The 19873-nt window shown below is 40.4% G+C and overlaps 1 protein-coding gene across 3 annotated transcripts in view; it reads right to left on the bottom strand.

Moving 5' to 3' along the window:
- The window catches only part of mbd6 (methyl-CpG binding domain protein 6), a 20825-nt gene extending 2250 nt beyond the window's left edge, over positions 1-18575 (bottom strand). Inside the window, exons 1-13 of one of the 3 annotated variants that reach the window (XM_043232170.1) lie at positions 16617-18575; positions 15666-15846; positions 14386-14525; positions 13261-13363; positions 12431-12599; positions 9029-10810; positions 7175-7932; positions 6089-6233; positions 3929-4068; positions 2627-2845; positions 1396-1737; positions 700-749; positions 550-607 (exon numbers count right to left, since the gene is read on the bottom strand). In XM_043232170.1, coding sequence (XP_043088105.1) covers positions 550-607; positions 700-749; positions 1396-1737; positions 2627-2845; positions 3929-4068; positions 6089-6233; positions 7175-7932; positions 9029-10810; positions 12431-12599; positions 13261-13363; positions 14386-14501 — 3882 coding nt within the window. In that variant the 5' untranslated portion in view covers positions 14502-14525; positions 15666-15846; positions 16617-18575. Of the gene's footprint in view, positions 1-549; positions 608-699; positions 750-1395; positions 1738-2626; positions 2846-3928; positions 4069-6088; positions 6234-7174; positions 7933-9028; positions 10811-12430; positions 12600-13260; positions 13364-14385; positions 14526-15665; positions 15847-16000; positions 16597-16616 lie in introns of those variants that run through there. The other 2 variants (XM_043232171.1, XM_043232172.1) reach the window with 2 other exon arrangements.
- Positions 18576-19873: the final 1298 nt, after the last annotated feature.

Raw genomic sequence — 19873 nt, 5'->3', positions numbered from 1 at the left:
GTGTGTGTGTGTGTGTGTATTAGAGTGAATGAGTGTGTGTGTGTGTATGAGAGTGAGTGAATGAGTGAGTGTGTGTGTATGAGAGTGTGTATGAGAGCGAGTGTGTATGAGAGTGAGTGAGTGTGTGTGTGTGTGTGTGTGTGTGAGAGTGAGTGAGTGAATGAGTGTGTGTGTGTGTGTGTGTATGAGAGTGAGTGAATGAGTGTGTGTGTGTGTGTGTATGAGAGTGAGTAAGTGAATGAGTGTGTGTGTGTGTGTATGAGAGTGAGTAAGTGAATGAGTGTGTGTGTGTGTGTATGAGTGAATGAGAGTGAGAGTGAGTGAGTGAATGAGAGTGAGTGTGTATGAGAGTGAGTGAGTGAATGTGTGTGTGTATGAGAGGTAGTGAAAAAGTGTGTATGAGAGCGAGTAAGTGTGTATGAGAACTGGGTTAGTGTGTGTGTGTGTGTGTGTGAACGGGTGTGAGTGAGCATGTGTATCAGAGTGAGTGTGTATGAAAGTGAGTGAGTGAAGTGTGTGCATGAGAGTGAGTGTGTGTATGATTCTCACCGTCGGCTCCTCAATGATGCTGTCGATGCCGCCCAGAAGGTCCGCCCCTCTCTGCAGCCTGAAAGGCAGAAAAAGAAGAAGATGATGATGATGATGATGATGATGATGATGAAGTAGTGATTGAATAAAGTTCTGGACAGCTACACTTACGTCTGCTTCCTCTTGCGCCCTCTTCTGGCTCCTGTGTGTACGTCTTCAGCCTGAGCAGACAGAAGAGAAACAAACATGCTGGGTCATGCTGGGAAACAAAGTCTAGTACACTACTCCGAGTACAACGAAAGAGGTATCTGAAACATGTTATTCAGTCAGTATATTAGAGGGGATTTTCTAATGCATAATCATGTTAAATAATTGATTACTTGATAAAACAATATTAACCAGTAAACAATGTTAAATATTAATCAATTAAAAAAAAAGGTAAAAAAAAAACCCTGAAATAAAATGCACACAAAAATGCTAAAAATGAAGAAAAAAAAAAAAAAAAAAAAAATGTACAAAGTACAAAGTAAAAAGTAAAAAAAAAGGATTCAAAACCAACAGAAATGACAAAAGTACAGAATTACTTAACTAAGTCAAATATAAAATAAACACAGAAATCACAAAAATCACTAAAACAAAGCAAAATATATTTAGATTTTTTTTTTTTTAAATGACAGGTGCACACAACAAAATTACATAAAAAAAGCTAATATATCATTTAATTTTTATTTTTAAATTGGTAACCTCCAGTTAAACAGAAAAGAAAAATATATATATATATATATATATATAAAAATGTAAGAATTTGAAATAAAAGCTAGAAAAACAATCTGCACAAACAGTGTAAGAGGTGAGAAGCGCCCTCACCCGGACTTGCTCGGCGTCTCTGATGTCCTGGGCCGCTTCTCTGAGCCGCTCCTCCTCCTCTTCATCCTCCTCCTCCTCTTCCTCGCCCCGGAGCCCCTCGGCCCCGGAGCCGACCCCGTTGCTGTAGACGCAGGCCGAGCCGTCGGTCTTGGCCTCCTCCAGCGGGGCGTCGCAGGGCGGCGGGGTCGACGGGTCCTCGCTGGGTTTGGGCGTCCCTCGGGCCGGGGACTGGGACTGGGCCGGGTCCAGGCCGAGGCGGGTCAGGTCTGGGTTGTGGACGGAGCAGGCTCGGCGCGGGCTGAGAGGAGGCGGCAGCTCCGGGTACGAATCACGCTCGCTCACCTGCAGGAGGAAGCACCAACGCTTTCAACACTGTTTCTGCTTCAAATAAAAGACTTGGTCGAAAATTTGGTGCTGTGCAAAAACAGTCTAGAGCCCTAGATTGCGATTTTTATTTCTGTGTAGCTTGACAGAAAAATACAGCTAAAATAAAAATGACAAAAGCACATAGTAAAATAAACAAAGCAAAAAAAAAAAAAAATAAAAAAATATTAGAAACAGAAATGACAAAAGCACTTACTGATTTACTAATTTCAAGTCAAATATAAAATCACAAGAAAAGAACGCAAAATGTAAATATTTAGAAAAAAATGACAGACGCACACAACAACATTACAAACAAACTGAAACAAATAAAGCTAAACAGAAACAGTAAAATTGCTAATATATGATTTAGATCCTTTTTTATAAACAAAATTGCGATTGCATTACCAAGGAGAAAAAAATGTAATCACAGTATTGCTCCTTTAATCAGTTTATCGTTACACTATTTATCGTTACTATTCATTACGTCACGTACGTTTCGAAATTTGAATGGTTTATATATATGGTTAATATAAAAGTACACAAATATTTTCTAAATATAAGCTGAATGTGTTTATATATATATATATATATATATATATATATATATATATATATATATATATAAATAAATATTTAACAAATATGTACATGCATGTGTTTGTATTTATATATACATAATATACAAAAGTAAACCCATTTTATGAACAAAATTTTTTTATTTCGTATGCGATTAGTAGACTACAACTAATACTAGAATAACTTAAATTCTATTAAAAAGCTAACAGAAACAATACAAATTAGTAAGAAAAAGATTCAAACTTAAACTGAAGGAAAATGATGGCGGGTTCGAGTCGTGCTCGCTGACCTGAAGGAAGGAGGTGTAGATGGTGTCCATGAAGGAGCCGTACGGGTCAAACAGCCCTGGACCGGAGCCCGGGGACGGGTCTCTCTGCTGCTGCGGCGTCTGGACCGGGTCGAGCAGGGAATCCTGGGATAGCGAAGCCGAGGGAAGCTGATCTTGTGACGAAGGCGTCTCGTGTAGAGCCACGGGTTTCTCTCCCATCAGCGCCGGCGCCATCGTCAGCTGAGAACCAGAAGAATCACCCCGAAACACCGGCGGGTCACGCGTGAGTGCATTCAACTTCCTCGCGGTTTTATAGTGAAATACAAACTGGGTTAAATATTAAAGATTACATTTAAATCTTAATGCAGTTTTTTTTGTCGCTTTTAAAAATCGCAATCTATTAATTTACTGCTCGGTCGCCATCATTGCCCTTCCGTTGATTTTGATTGCTTCCATTCATCATTTGGAAGTTGCTTTGGATAAAAGGGTCTACTAAATGACTAAATGTATAAAAAAAAAAAAAAAAAAAAAAAAAAAAAAAAAAAAAAAAAAAAGGATCAATTATAAATGCATCAAATGTGCAGCACACATGTGGACGGTTTTTAACAAACATCCCAAGATGCACCTCATGAGAAGTACATGCTTTAGCAAGACATTTAAGAAATAATTCTTTAAATTGAAATGTACTATATTTATTTGAGCATTGAAGTGTTATAAAATTGTAACAATGAGTAAAAATATACAAAAGACAAAACATAAAATATAAAAACCTAGTCGCAAAATAAAAAAAAAATAAAATTTTTATATATATAGGTGAGGTCAGTGTTTTTTTTTTTTATAAATGTTTTTAATCTTTTAAATATATATATATATATATATATATATATATATATATATATATATTTTTATTTTTTTATAAACAAAAAAGTTATGAGCAACACACGTGGAGCTAATTAAGTTTGATGAAGCTTAAATGAAGTACAAAATATCAAATGAATGCTTTCATAGAGGCTGCATTAAAATCTATCAAAAGTGACAGCAAAGACATTAATAATCTTACAAAAGATTTTTTAAACATTTCAGTGTTTCTCGAGCAGCAAATCAGTATATTCCTATGATTTCTGAAGAATCACATGACACTAAAGACCGGAGTAACGATGCTGAAAATTCTAATTTGATCACAGAAATAAATTACAACTTCACAGACGTTCACATAGAAAAACGCTATTTTAAATTCTAATATTTTACTGTTTTTTTCTGCATTTTTTTTTTTTTTTTTTTTAATTTATTATCTCGCACAGAAGAGCCTCTTTTTGTACTTACCTGCAGACAGGTGAGCGGGTTGAGCGCCGTCTGGTTCGGGGCTAGCGGGACGCTCAGAGACGGGCCCTGCGGCAGAAGAAGGGGCCCCGCTCCTAATAATCCGTGAAGACCGCTGATGTTACCCAGAGCTGTGAGCTCACCTGAACACAAACCAAATATCACGGGTCACAATAGTTCATATATAGACTATGAGTTGTCAATAAATCAATTTACATTAATCTAGTTCATTTTAAGTGAAGGGATAAATAGGCATTACAGAAAGTAACTTAGATTTTATGGCCTTAACATTGTTTTCAGAAACTGCATTGTTTTCAATCAGAATAGCAATAAATGTGAGCCTGGAGCATAAAACCAGTCGTAGTGGTCAATGCTTTTGAAAGAGGAATAAATAAGCTTTCTACTGATGTGAAAAAATAGATGCAACTATCTGAAAACCTGGAATCTGAGGATGCATATAAATAAATAAATAAATACTGAAAAAAAAAAAAAAAAAAAAAACGCAGAATGAAGTTCTCAGCTATGCATATTACTAATCAGAAATGGCGCTTTTAAATATTCAGTATTTTTTAATACATGTAACAAGGACACCGTAAAATAACGTGTTACTTTAAATACAAATCAAAACACAGCGTGAGGTTTTTAGGGAAAAAAAGAAGTTCTGCTGGGTAGAACAATGAGATTTTCTCTGTGTCACTCAAAAGTCTTTCTCGGTCACGTAAATGAAACGCGGGCCACAAATGCATCAGCAGAACTGTCACCGCTGTGGCCAAACTTTCAGAAAAAACACTCGAGTCTGCTTCACTTTGTCCCGTCCAGCTTCAGCGTGAGACCGGTTCTGCTGAGTGTGCCGAGATGTCACGAAGCTTCACAATCTCCCGCAGAACACCAACGTAACGACACCGGACTTCAAGCGCCGCCGATAATCCCTCCACAGCCCAAAACAGCGGCTCTACGGTAAAACTAAGCGTCTCGGGCGGAGAAACAAGAACTAGTAGCGATCGCTCGCTTATAAACTGCTGAGGCTTTGATTTGCATCACATCGATTCATGAGAAGTGATGCATTGACATTTTTGCTACTTGCGTAAAAATGGTTTCATAATGAAGTATTTATATATTTATTTACACATTTTTGCTTATTGAAAATATTCAAATGAAAGCAAAAAACATTACAAAGAAAAAAAAATATGAGTAAAAATATACAAAAGACAAAACATATAAAAAACCTAAAAAAAATAAAAACCTATTTATATTGCATTTAATATATATATATATATATATACATATAATAATATATATATATATATATATATATATATATATATATATATATATATATACATACATATATATATATATATATATATATACATATATATATATATATATATTATTTAATATACCAATATATATATATATATATATATGTAATATACACATATAAGTAATAATGAAAATGACAAACAAACACTATTAGTAAACTGTGAAAATGAAAATCTAAAAATAAAATCTAAAAACAAATTTAGTATTATATCAGTACTACAAAATAATGTATTCACAAATTATTCTTATTTATCCATCAATAATATTTATCTGAAAATATACAAATGAAGAAGAAAAAAAATTAACAAAAATATTTTGCAAATATCTAAAAACAAATAACATTTTACACACACACACAACCCTTACACACATATAAAAAAACATTTACTAATAAAAAGCTTAACTTAGTAAAAACTAAACTTATTTAAAAACAAACAACACACACACACACATATACATTTTATATATATATATATATATATATATATATATATATATATATATATATATATATATATATATATATATATATATATATATATATATATATATAAACAATAGAATTACTACACTGTAAAATTAAAGCAAATCTATAAATAAAATCTAATTCATAATATTAACAAAAACGTTAATAGCATATCAGTACTAAAATAATACTATGTGCACAAAAATACAATGTCTGCCAAATATCAAATGCAAATTAAAAAGTACAACATTATTAAGATCCCCGTCAGGAGAAACATCAGAGACTCACTAACTGAAAGAAGCACTGACTGGAGTCACACACTACATATCTGTATAATAATACGCATTTAACATGGTTTTAATCGATCCACTTACCAAGAACGCCGGGGGCGAGCAGAGGCGGCAGGAACTGAGGTGTCTGGGTGTTGTTCTTGTCCTGCTCGGCCAGAGGGTCACACACTTCCGGCCCCGTGCTGGACACCAGAGGGCCGCAGGACACCGAGGTAGAAACTAGAGTCCCCTACAGTCACACACATTCACACGTGTATTGCACAGGATGCATGTACTCGGATGTTACTGAACAGCAATATTAATGTTTGGGTTGAACTACGCATTTAGCGTTAGGATTTTTTGCAACGCGATTCGTTTTCGTGACATTTACCCACATTTTTAGGGACATTTTCAATGAGATGCTAAAAAGAACAACAGCATGCGCCAGATACGAGGACTTTAGCAATTACCATTTAATATTGTTTCATTATTTGCTGTGCATCACAGTAAATGCATTACAGTAGGTGGATAAAAATATGGATATTGGGAGTTAAAATAATGCCACGATTAGAAGAATATAATGTCCAATCTTTTTGATTTTGACATTACCCCCAACCTTGACATTTTTATAGCTTTTATTAAATTCACACTAGTATTAAAAATGCACGAATGTGAACGTGGACTACAAAACCAGTCTTAAAAGTATATTTTTTGACACTGAGATTTAAACATCATCTGAAAGCTAAAAAAAAAGGTTTTCATTGATGTATTATTATTTGGCTGAGATACAACTATTTGAAGCCGTCATAAGCGAGAGAGCGATATCTGCAGCAACAGCCAACAATATGAACAATGAAGATATGCAGAAATGTTCCTACTGCTAAAATATCCAATCTTCATTTTTGATTAGTAATATGCATTGCTAATGTCTTCAACTTTAAAGGCACTTCTGATTTCTTTGCACCCTTCGATTTTTAAATAGCTGTCCTTTTCTAACAAACCATGCATCAATGGTAACGCTCACTCACTCAGACTTTATATCATGCATAAAAAAACTGACTCTTATGACTGGTTTCGTGCTCCAGGGTCACACATATGCCTCAGCTCCATCATTAACAGAACATCTGGTCGGGAAACCCTGGCACATGAGAACCGATGCATTGACCGGAAGCATGCGACTGGTGCGTTTACCTGAGAGTGAGGCGGGGGGGGTGGAGTGTGGTTGGGCAGGGGTTCGGTCTGGGCGAGAGCTGCGGTCAGCAGAGCGGGGTTGAGCGACAGGAAGGCATGAGGGGGTGGAGTGAGAGGGGCTGAAAGCAGCAGCGACTGGCCGTCTGCGCTGGGCGCTAGAGTCTGCAGGGCCTCCAGGAGCCCCGGCCCCATCAGGACCGAGTCCAGCAGAGCGGGGGTCTTCTCCAGGGACGCTCCGTCCGCGAACACCTGCTGTAGCGCGGGCAGCTCCAAGTTGAGCGCTGGCAGCGGCAGCATGGCGGCCGGATTCTGGCCGAGCAGCAACGAAGCCATGAGCAGGGCTTGAAGCCCGGGGGGTTTCTCGCCGGCCTCCACCCCTGCCTCGGCGGAGCTGGGCGGATTTAACAGGCTCACCAGAGGGAGCTCGCCCTGGTTGAGGATGTTGAGAGGAGAGCCCTGGTTTAGGATGGCACCGGTCGGCTGAGCTTGGGCAGGCTGGCCGCCCGTCCAGACCCCTAAAGGAAGGGAGCCGAGGAACGGCGGGAGCAGGGAAGGCAGACCGGCGTTGGAGGAGAGAAGCTGGAGGAGCTGCTCTTGAGACATGAAGGGAAAAGCCTCTGCGAGCGGCAAGGAGACAGCGGGGTCGGCTGTAGGGTTAGAGAGGTCAGAAGAGGGGGGCAGAGATAGGCTGTGGTCCGGCTCACAGCCACCCAGCAACCTTGCATCCGAGTCCGGTTGATCCATCGAATCCATAGGACCTGCCGAGAACACACAAGAGTAAAACAGACCACCCAAACGACACAAGAATAGAAGACCAATACGTCACGATAAAGAACACGCATGACCGTTAGCATGGGCTAAAAAAATACCATGATCTTTAATATTTTTAAACTCTCTCTGCTCGCCATGCCTGTATTTATTTGATCTAGAATTCAGCAAAAGCTGTAAAATTGTGAAATATTTTTATAATTAAAAAAAAATGCTTTCCATTTGGATGCAATTAAAAATTTTAGCTATTCCTGCGATTTCATAGCTGCATTTTCAGCATCATAACATATTCTTCAGTGTCACCCTAATTTACTGATTTGCTGTTCAAAATATTTCTAAACTGTACTTTTTACTGTACTAATGTTTCAATTTGTATCGCTATTCACACTTTACATTAAATAATTTACTACTGCGAACTAATAGAGCTTTAGTTACCAAACTGCCAATGACAAACTCTTTTAGAGCATTTATTAACCTTAGGTGATTTCAACAATTAATGACAAACGATTAACGTAAAAAAAAAGCATTATCCAGCTAATATGTATTAAAAGTTGTAATTTTCAACAAATAATAACTTCTGTAACAAAAGAAGCTATTGTTAATGTTAGAGCATTAACTAAAGTCAACTAATGAGATGTTATTGTAAAGTGTTACTTTGTTCTTTACAATTCATTTGCACTTTAACCAGTTTGAAACATTTATTTCCTTCACATATATTATGTGTACTGCTTTTACTGTATCTAAATGGTAAGTTATTTTCGTTCTAAGAAAAAAACATATACTTTATTGTAGTGATACTGTGCACCGTGATGAAATCTTTAGCAATATTAAAAAAATTGGGTCCCACTTTATATTAGGTGACATTAACTACAATGTACCTACATTTCATTTAAGCATTTGGTACAATGCACTTATTGCAAACTTACATGTTTTTACATTTTGCCTATGCAAGCAGCCAATGTGTTTTGCAACACAATATGAACACAAAAAGTTCATTGTCCTTATCAAAAAATAAGTACCTATAGTTGCCATGTAATATAAAGCCTGACCAAAATTTGATACCATCACATGCCTCTCAAATCTCACCTTTACTTTCCACGGCTTGATTGTGGTTGGACTGGTTAATTTGGTAGGTATTGTGGTCAAGACAAGCCTCTGCTGTTTTGGGTCCACAACCTTTCTCCGGGAATGAGGGCAAGCATGTTGAGGACATCTGGTTCATCATGCTCAAAATTGAACTGCTGAGGTCCGGCGTCGTCTGGCTCAAGTTCAGGATGGCGCTGCTGGAGGTTGTTTTGAGGTTCAAGGTTGTCTCGTCACCCATCAGAGGAAAGGGTAGGGATGGGGGTCGCTGGATGGGAGGGTCCGGCACGGGCACTGTGCTCTGGGGTTGAGGTTGCAGGGCGTGGTTGGGTAAACGTAACCCGGACTGCGCTTCGCATTGGGGCGTCTGCGGAGTGATGGGTCTGGGTGAAGAGGGCAATGTGTTTGTGTGCCTGGTGCCAGGCATGGCAGTGGACTGCTGGGTTGCGTTTTGCATGCTAAGAAGCTGAAGCAGGGCGGAAAGGGGCTGGGATGGAGATGGGAGGGAATTAGCAAGTCCTGGCTTCCTGCCTTCCTCCGAATCCTGCAACCTGGAGGTATTCGGAGGAGCGACGGGCAGCCGGTGGTTGTCTAAATGAGGTACGGGAGGAGAAGTTGGCGAAAGGCATGGCGAGATGAGCTGAGGCGGCCCGGAGAGATCTCCCGCGGTCCGACCCAACTGCGAGTCCTTGAGCATGCTCAATACGGTGGGCGAGCGCCTCTGACGTTTACGCCTCAAGTTTTTCTCCGCTACGGCAGGGGAAGCCGGGGAAAGGGAAGGGGAGTGCGGAAGCAAAAGGGCGGTGAGGGACTGCGCTCTGGCGGAAGTGGGATGGACGCTACTGTTTAAAGTGCTAATCAATACCTTTGACTGCTGCTCCTTGTCCAAGCCCGCGAGAGGGAGTGTGGTCAGCGCTTCGGCTGCATTGAGCTGGGTTTTCTGGTTGGCCAGCTGGGCTTTAGCGGCCGCAGAAAGGAGGCTGCTGGCCGGAAAAGAGTTATTAATGTGGCCCTTTTGCTGACTCTTCTGTTGGTTGAGAATCTGACCTAGTGGAAGGCCAAGCAGTCCCGGGGGTTGAGCAGAGCACACGCCATTCCTCTTGTCGCCTGCGTTGGGATGCACCAACACCGTCTGATGGTTGCTTTGGTTAGCGCTGGAGCTCGCGCTACAGTCTTTGTAGTGCTGCAGAATGCCCTCCAAGCGACTACAAGGGCTGGAAGGCGCTAGAGGAAGCTTGGGCGAGGAGCACGGTTTGCCTCCCTGAATGAAGACAGACCCTTGGGCCTCTGAGAGCGAGGATGTGGAAGAGTGTCGAGAGCGTTGGCGGGGTGAAAAAGTGTCTAAAGGTGACAGAGGAGAGGGCGACTTGACACTGGCTCCCTGGGAGTTTCCTCGAGCGCTTAGAGTTATAGATGTAGAGGGGTCAGGAGGATGTATATGAGTGTGTACACTTGGTCTTACACTGTTAGGGGAAGTGGGGTTGTGCACTGTCCTTTGGGGGATGCTTGGGGGATGAGGGCTCCACTGCTGTTTTGGGTAACCAGGCATGCAGCCCACTGGCGTCTGGGGTTTCTTTAAAGGCGAACCCTGTTCTGGAGGCCGTGAATTTGGGGTGAGGTTAACAGAACCGTTTTGAACAACAGAGCGTGGAGATGAAAGAGGAAATCCAATGTTGGATTTGGGTTGGTTGTGTCTTAGCTGAGGGTAAGTGCAGTGGACGCCGTCTCCATGAGCCACCATTGATCCTCTCGGCTCTCTGCCGTCCACCGAGTATATAACACCTCCTTAAACAAACATCAAGACAACACAACTCACCTTACTGAAGAAAGCTGAACTTAAAATAGGCTCGTTTCCCAACTCCCCTAGAGTTAAACACTGTTTGAATCCATTCAGTCAATCTCTGGTTCTGGCGGTAGCACTTTTAGCTGTAGCTTAGCATAGATCATTGAATCTGATTATACTGTTAGCGGCTCCTGATATTACGCAGCACCTGAAAATTGTCCTCAGCATTTTCAGGCACTGCTTCATTTCATTGTGCCTAGACAATGATTCAAAACTCTTCTGTAATTTATGAGCGAGACGCTAACAGTCTAATCAAATTTCATTGCTAAGCTTCAGCTAAAAGTGCTACCACTAGAACTGAATGGATTTGAAAATGATAAAACTCAAATATTCAACTCTAGGGGAGTGGTGTGCTCATTTAAAGACAGGTACAGTGCCTATAAAAAGCAATTACTTAAAAATCCAAATCTAAGATGCCTACCAAACATGGCATTGTATATTATCAATATTGTTAGAGAACTGTTTTGGTTCATCGTTTGTGATTTGCTTTGGGAAAAAGCATCTCCTAAATGCATAAAATGCAAATATTTTAGTACTTTTTAATAATGAATGACGGAAAAAATTGGGTTACATGTACATTTTTGGAGGGCAGTGTTTGACTTTAAACTTAATTTTGATCTCAGACTATAGAACTTTCTTCTACTATGTCTCAGACGTGCCTTCTGGCAAACTCTAGCTGAGATGTCATGAGACATCTTTTAACAGTGGGTTTCTTTTTGCAAAAACAACAGTTGATCAATGACACATTGTTAAGTCCACAGCGATTCAAATGCGGGAAAAACACTTTTATAGACGCTGTATATCATACTTTGATATAGATAGTAATGTTTTTACTAAAGGGAAACTTAGTGGTTGCAGTGTAGTTTACAGTTTATCTAAAAAAAATTCTGTGAACTGGATACTGACGATGACAGCATGCTTTAGACAAATGTAATCACTTGAACAGTTAATATTTGGACAATTTGTAGAGAATAAACTTAAATCTTCACTCCATAAAAACAGCAGCGGTCGTATACTGCAATGCACTTTAAGACAAGCGGTTAAAGAAAAGTTTTGGGTTCAATAAAAGTTGCTGTCATTTACTACAACCATTTTAAAGGTTTGTAAAAATAAGTAATAAAAGTGTTTACAGTAAAGCCAAAATAATTGGTAATACTTTACATGAAGGGTCAAATTGTTATTACGTCATGCATTAGGCACTGAACTAACAAAACAATACTTTAAATATTAACTTATATGAGTAAATGCTGTAAGGTTAAAGCATGAAGTATCGAGAATGAACAATGTTTATGAACTGAAAATGTTTTCTCTTCAATTGTTGTATTGTAGATTTATTTTTTGGTGTAGCACAGCTCTCCGGAACAACAATATGTTGTGTTTAAAAGCGCTTCAAAAAATAAACCGAACTGAATCAAATCTTATCTTTAAGTGTTAAAAGTATTAGCATTAGCAAAAGTATTAGCTTACTGAAGCAATCTTTCAACACGTCGTTGCAGCATGTGACAGAACCTGGCTCTTCTATAAAAGTGTTGGAATGACTTGTATGTATTAAGATGCAATACCTGTGGTTTGAGCTGGCGAGGGAAGATGGGAGGGCTGCATGCTTTGGCATAATGCCGCCATGGCATCAACTTTCCTGCGATGATTACAGAGTTTGGTCATGTCTTCCTCTATTTTCCCTGACTGATGACCAGGAGCTCGGACCATCGCAGCAGGGTCAAAATTAAAGACCTGTGGGGATTTAAAAAGGCAGCTAAATCACCTTTGCAATAATGTCTGTGAACTGCATATTATCATACAACTCTCTCTGTATGCACTGAATAACAGGGTGACGTTTGCCAAAAAGTGCAGAGAAGACATTGCATGCGATTTTGCAATGCAGTGCATTCAACACTTCCTTCTCCAGCATAGTTATACTTAATCAGCTTTCTTGAAATAATAATCAGATGCTGATAGCCAAATAAAACAAGCAACATAACAACGTAGTTTTTCATTGCATAACCCACACACTATTAACATGCATAGTCACATGCCTATTTAACACTATTAATCTGCATTGTAAAAAGTGCTATATAAATAACCGTGACTTGATTAATAAAGTAGAGCCGGAAGTATGCTAGTATTTAACTCCAGACACTACTGCAATCTATAATAACGAATGCATTACTCTGCAATCAAACACCACGAAAGAGAAGGTATCAAGAATTGATGACAGAGGTTTCGTCTCTGCATTTAATAACAAATTTTTCACTCTCGCCATTATACATCCCTGTCATTGTATTCTTCTGCTTTATACTGTTCAGTGCTTTGATGCAACCTGTGTTGTTAAAAGCGCTATAGAAATAAAAATGATTGATTGATTGATTGATTGATGAATGAATGTTGAGCTCACCTTATTTGGGACTAGCGGGCACTCGAGACCACACTTACATGTGCCGTCTGTCCGCAGATACGCCCTCACCTCATCCACAGATCGAAGGACTGTACCACTCGGGCTGAAGAACAAGAGAAAGATCGATGTGGCCAAGTCTGACAGCTATTTTTTGTGTGAAACGGTTCTTAAATTCCATCTTTTTTCCCCGCAGACATCAACGCAATCGACATAAATGCAACCAGAAGGTGCCGAGCTTTATTGTTTTTATTCAGGATTTCGTCATTTTGCTTATACCATTAAAACAGAATTTGCCATTTGTGTCTGTTTACTGGTTCCTACACTCTTTGCATCATTTGAAATGCTGCGCACTGACAGCAACGTCAGCAGAAAGCAAGAATGACAAATGCATTATAGTATAATAAACAAATTCTGAGTCCCTAATAGAGTGTAGCATTGCCGCCCGCTTACTGTTTTTTTCCTGGAAGGATTTAAAAAAAAAGAAAAAAAAGAAAGTCTATTAAAGAGTTATAAGCAATGAACGAACCAACCAGTTATGTGTATTAATGAGGTAAAGAATCAAACTCCCTTGAAGCATTGCAAATTAAATAATCAAATGTAAAACAACGGAGTAAAAATTAAAAATTCTATATGTAGACGCAACATATCTGACTTTGTTGCCAACTACGCATGTGGAGAGCGAAAAGAGATGGACTACATCATTTGTGCCTAAAGGGTTTGTCCGATTCTTGTGGTGCAATCTGCCTGTTCTCCGATTGATAAGAGGTTTTATATGCGTGCGATTACAAACAGAACTTCTGGTATGGATGTTAATTTAGTCATCATTCCTGGTGTAAACGGGTGTTTAGTTCACTATCAGTATTGTACTGGTTTTGACATAAACTTTACATCAGACTACTTTGGAGCATTGCTTCCTCATTAACCAAACCACGCTGGTAGCTCTAGAGTAAAAAGCTAAACACACTCGCATGCATGTGAGGAAAGCTTGCTCGGTTGAAACCACACACATCTGTGAGTAATCATCTTTGCCAGGCAGCCTAAGCAAAAAATGCACATTAAGTACCTTTTAATACCATCACTGTTCACATCTGAATATGAACGACACAAAGTAAAATACGGACGCACCTGATGTACGACACAGCCCCATTTTCCACCTTCCTCTGCCAGCCAACCGGGATCTGAGCGATGAGCGTCGTACCTCCATCTTTTTCTCCTGCTGCACTCTCACTGCCTCCCGTCATTTTCTGCTCACACACATCCAGCTCCTAAAGACACAAACCAATTTTAATTTAGTTTGAAATCAGATGCGAGGAATCCGATTCAGTTTCTAACTAGACCTGATGTGCAAGATTCAGTTCATAAACATTTAGTTTCAAACAGGATTCAGATTTTAACCACATCTTATGACACGGATTCAATTTTCAAACCAGATCTGGCGAACTAGCTTCAGTTGCAAACCAGATCTGACGAACTAGCTTCAGTTGCAAACCAGATCTGACGAACTAGCTTCAGTTTCAAACCAGATCTGGCGAACTAGCTTCAGTTTCAAACCAGATCTGACGAACTAGCTTCAGTTTCAAACCAGATCTGGCGAACTAGCTTCAGTTGCAAACCAGATCTGGCGAACTAGCTTCAGTTGCAAACCAGATCTGGCGAACTAGTTTCAAACCAGATCTGGCGAACTAGCTTCAGTTTCAAACCAGATCTGGCGAACTAGCTTCAGTTTCAAACCAGATCTGGCGAACTAGCTTCAGTTTCAAACCAGATCTGGCGAACTAGCTTCAGTTTCAAACCAGATCTGGCGAACTAGCTTCAGTTTCAAACCAGATCTGGCGAACTAGCTTCAGTTTCAAACCAGATCTGGCGAACTAGCTTCAGTTTCAAACCAGATCTGGCGAACTAGCTTCAGTTTCAAACCAGATCTGACGAACTAGCTTCAGTTTCAAACCAGATCTGACGAACTAGCTTCAGTTTCAAACCAGATCTGACGAACTAGATTCAGTTTCAAACCAGATCTGACGAACTAGATTCAGTTTCAAACCAGATTTGACGAACTAGCTTCAGTTTCAATCCAGATTTGGCAAACTAGATTCAGTTTCAAGATTTGACTCGCTCTGCACACTTAATTTCAGCTGGAAAACATATCCACACTACATCTAAACACAGTTGTCACTCCACTTCTGAGCGTTTAATCTGTGGCTAATCTGTGGATATAGAACTGATCATGTAGTGATGCATATATTTACATAAAATCAGTGAAGTTAGTACATCATAGCTTTAAGTTAAAACAAGAAGCTAACAAACTAACTGGGTAAAGTGAGTTTAAATGCACAATGGGATACTCATATTTTCTTTCAATGTATTTCTTGTACAATGTTATGACATTCTGCAACGTCGTACTGTACCTTTTCATTTTTATACAGCCTCGGTCAGCACCAGTCGTGAAATACACTCTTCGGAGGACATTTACGCAGCATTAACGAAGCACAACACAATGCAACAACAATTCTGTCTCGACACACAATCTTTCCCGCTCCTCTCAGATGGACCGGGAGGCTTCTACGAAACTCTCCAGAAGCTGACAATCTGAAAATATAAAGAAAATATACATTTCAGATGGCATCAACATAGTGCGAGTAAACAATATAAACGGTTTTTAACTATTTTCAATACAAATATGGGACACAAACACACAATAACAAAGATGGAAATTTCAGTGAAGATTATAATATTCTTGTACCATGGTGTCTGGCATTATTACCATGGTGCTGGTAGGGTAAAAACACAGTAGCTTTTGTCAGTGCAACGTTACACCCCTGCCATATGGTTGACAGTAGAGTGAAAAGTGACAGTTGAAACCAATTCTCAGCGCGCCAACGCAAAAATTTAAATTTAAGTCACCGAGATGATGTCACCACCTAAACCATATAGTTTTAACGGTTTTTATTCTGGCATAAAGGCGGGTGACTGAGGCGGCTAACGCTCGGGCTATGACGGGATCTGACTGGAGCGGCGCGCTAAAGAGTAAACAAACCTCCACTAATCAAAGTACGCCAAGTTTGGAGAAAACCAAGACTTGAATACTAACGAATAACATTAACGCGCTCACTCGAGCATCGCGCTGGTACTTTTAAACACCGAACGTCGCGAAGGATAAACAAACGGCGCGTATTGACGGCTAGCCGGCCCATTCTTAAACATCCTATTTGTATCGTAAGCCCACTGGACACGTAATAACACCGCGATTATAACCAACGAATCGCTCGAAGTCGCATTATAACGGAAGCGTCCTCGTCTGTCGCGTCGCGTACGGCGCAGACGCGCTGTTAGCTTACTTTAGCTCGTGGGCTACGTACCTCTGTGTTTACGAAGTTTCCTGCTTCTTCGGCGCGCTGCACGACACAGGCGAAACACCGAACAAGGGTCTCGACGGACTCGAGCCGCAAATGCCGCCGTGGCGGGAGCTGTTACGAACGCCGCGTGATTTTTAGCCACTTCCCCGCGTCTTCATCCCCGCGCACCATCCGAGCCGTCCTGCTTAAAAACAAAGAGCAATAACGCTCGGTTTTATTGCGCCCCGTGCATTGTCGTCCAGTTTCGCGTGAATCCTGCTCGGCCGCGGAGCGTGCAATCGCTTCATCCGAAGCCCCTGCGCCCTCCTAAGCGTCTTTTCCGCGCGCGTACGCGAGCGAGGGGTCGATCGTGTCTTTGTGAGGCCGCTTTTAGTTTATCTCCGTTTCCAAGTTCCTATTTTTTCCTTAGGATCCCGTGCCAAAAAAAATCATGGAGTTTTCGTCCGCGCATGCGCGGTAGCTGCTGCCCGTCGGGTCGGGAATTCCGTACAATTCCGCGTCCGCTAGGAGGAGCGCGAGAACCGCTCACCGAGAAAAACGCACCCTGGTACGAAAATAAATAGGTGGACTTTTGCAGCTGCTGGGATTGTTTTAAAATGACAATATTTGTACGATATGAAATCATTCTGTAAACGGCTACAGTTTGCGTCACTGCTAAGAGAATTTCAATTCAGACGTTAGATTCGAATTTGAACTACGAGTTCGTTTATATCCACAAGTTCAAATTTGAATCTAACCGCCTTCTCAACCGCCATGGTATTATTATTTAATATAAAACGCAAGTAAATTAACGATCAGTCGTGTTTTTTAATTGTAAAATAAATAAATAAAAATAAAAAAAAACGGACCAAACTAGTCAAAATGCCACGCAAATTAAATCCGGTAACCTTAGATGTTCGTTAACTTAATCTGCCAATGCGAAATATTTGATCGAAGTGAGCGGGAGGCGGGAATATCCTGAGAGAAAGATCTTTCCGTTAGTCTGCCATGAAATGATGATTCCACACACACACGCACGTCTTTATTGGCCTTATTGTGTCAGTTAGCCGAGAAAACAAAAAAATGGCTCGCCCGTAAGTACTTTATAATTACTGAGGGAAATCGCGGATAAAACCTACTTAGGTGCGGGAAATCACATTCTGAGGAGATGTTTCCGAGCGTGTGCTTTTACTGAGGTCTGCGGCTCTCCAGAGCCGAAATGTGATTCGTTGGCACAACGTGAACGTTAGGTGCGAGTTGGAAATATAAATCAGATCAACCTCCTACCGCGTCGAAGGCCGGCTAACTCGACAAAGTTTGGGAGTTACCGAGACTCAAACCTGTTCGAACTTCAAAGGAACGTCGAGTAAACACAACTTCGGGGAATAAAAGCATAACCTGCCAATAGAATTACACGCTCGGAGGTGATAACCATTAGGCAGCGGGGAGACTACACAGCAACAGCCAACCGATCGTGACGTGTTAGTAGCGTCTCAACGCGAGCGGTGCCCTGCTCCTGGAAACAGTATTTGAGGTTTCTATTCGCTAACCTTACGCGCATCCCACTTGCGCTGTTGCTAGGCAATACATTGCACGCTTTGCACCATGCAAGTTTAACTACTTAACTCTTGTGTTTGGAAGAGTTTCGGAATACTAACGAGATGAGCGCCTGACCGCGAGCCGCCGTGTGTCGCGGCTAATAAGACACGGCATTTAAAGCCGTTAAACGGTGGGACGTGGTGATTTAACAAGTCGCTTTCCCGGTCCCGCGAGTGGTGGAGTCTGAGCGGTGTTTGAAACGTCCGAGAACCGTGTGCCGTTTACTCAAGCACAACATATTAAACCCTGGGAATGTTAGAGATCAACCCATACTAGTCGCTCCTATCGTCGATGATAATCCCAATCACAGACGGGACGAATTGAATTGTAATATCGGTTAACTTGGGATCACCAATACTTTTTAGGGTTTAGGTTCAATCTTGAACATGTTACAGTGCTCCCATGTTGATTTTACAAGAAAGTGTCATTTAACGCAATTCAACAGTGGGACGTGTTAATTAAACAAGTCACTTTTGTAGGTTGTGAGATGAACATTGAAACCTGAGTAGTATTTTTTGAACATAGGTGTAATTTAATTGTGTATTCATATTAAATTCTGGACGCGTCAGAGGTGCAGTGCCTGATAAAATACATAATTTTAAGCAATTAGACAGTGGTTTCTGCCTTTGTAAACTCATCCACATCGTCGTATTGGATTTATCATATAATAAGATGAACAGTGAAGTCTGAGCTGTATTTGCATGGAAGTTGAGAATGTCTTAACAACAGTCTTATCTAGGTTACCCACGTCTTTAAGGTGGATCCATATTGATAAGAAAACCTGTTACAGGTCACTCTGCGTGGATGATGTTTCCCAAGCGTCCCCACTTTCGAGTGCCCTACCTAGCCTTTAGGACCAACGTTGGGAGAAATATTCAGGGCGGGTTCTCCGACACAGATCTGCACTCACTCTGACGCATTAGAACTACATGTTGTTTTTTTAACTAACAACTTTGGAAATACACACAACGGCGTTCTGAAAATTGGAATAATGTTCCGAAACATCTGTGCATCTCCATTTTGGGACAAATATTGTCCCTTACAGGGATTTTTTAAGGGTTCGGCTGAAACCCATAGAAAAGTTACAGGTCACTCCAAGTGAAATATATAATTTCAACGACAGCAGAATGTTGTACACGCTGCGTTTGGATAACAACATTCTGAAACATGCACACTTTTGAGTGCTCAATCCAGGCTATAGGATGCATGTTGAGGGGAAAAAATGCCTTTAGGGCGGTTACACCGGTCCCAAGTCGCCGCAATAAAGCATATCACTTAAAAGCAATTAAAAAGTTATGTCAGTACACTAACATCTACAATAAAAAACTGGATAACCAAACGGAAAAAGCCAAACAATGTTTTGAATCAAACACTTTCAGTGCCCTATATAGCCTTTGGGATCCACGTTGGGGGAAACGCAACATGGACACACTCCCAAACTAATTCCTAAAGACTAATCTGTGAACTAGATAGTGACCTTTACCATTTCAACTTTACGAGCTCGTGTGGTAATCACAAACAGGTGTGTTGAAGGGTAAGGCGATACGGTTTAACCATTCGAGTCCTCTAGTTGTTTGATGCAGTGTCTGTATTGTTTATGTAGACTGGAGAGAAATGTCTGAGGGGGTGGGATCCTTCTAACTCCTATGGAATATCCTCATTCCATAGTGCTGAACTCGATG

This window comes from Puntigrus tetrazona, unplaced genomic scaffold, assembly GCF_018831695.1.
Source record: "Puntigrus tetrazona isolate hp1 unplaced genomic scaffold, ASM1883169v1 S000000513, whole genome shotgun sequence".
NCBI lineage: Eukaryota > Metazoa > Chordata > Actinopteri > Cypriniformes > Cyprinidae > Puntigrus > Puntigrus tetrazona.
Note: the sequence above shows the minus strand (reverse complement) of the source record. Positions and strands in the feature narration are given on the sequence as shown.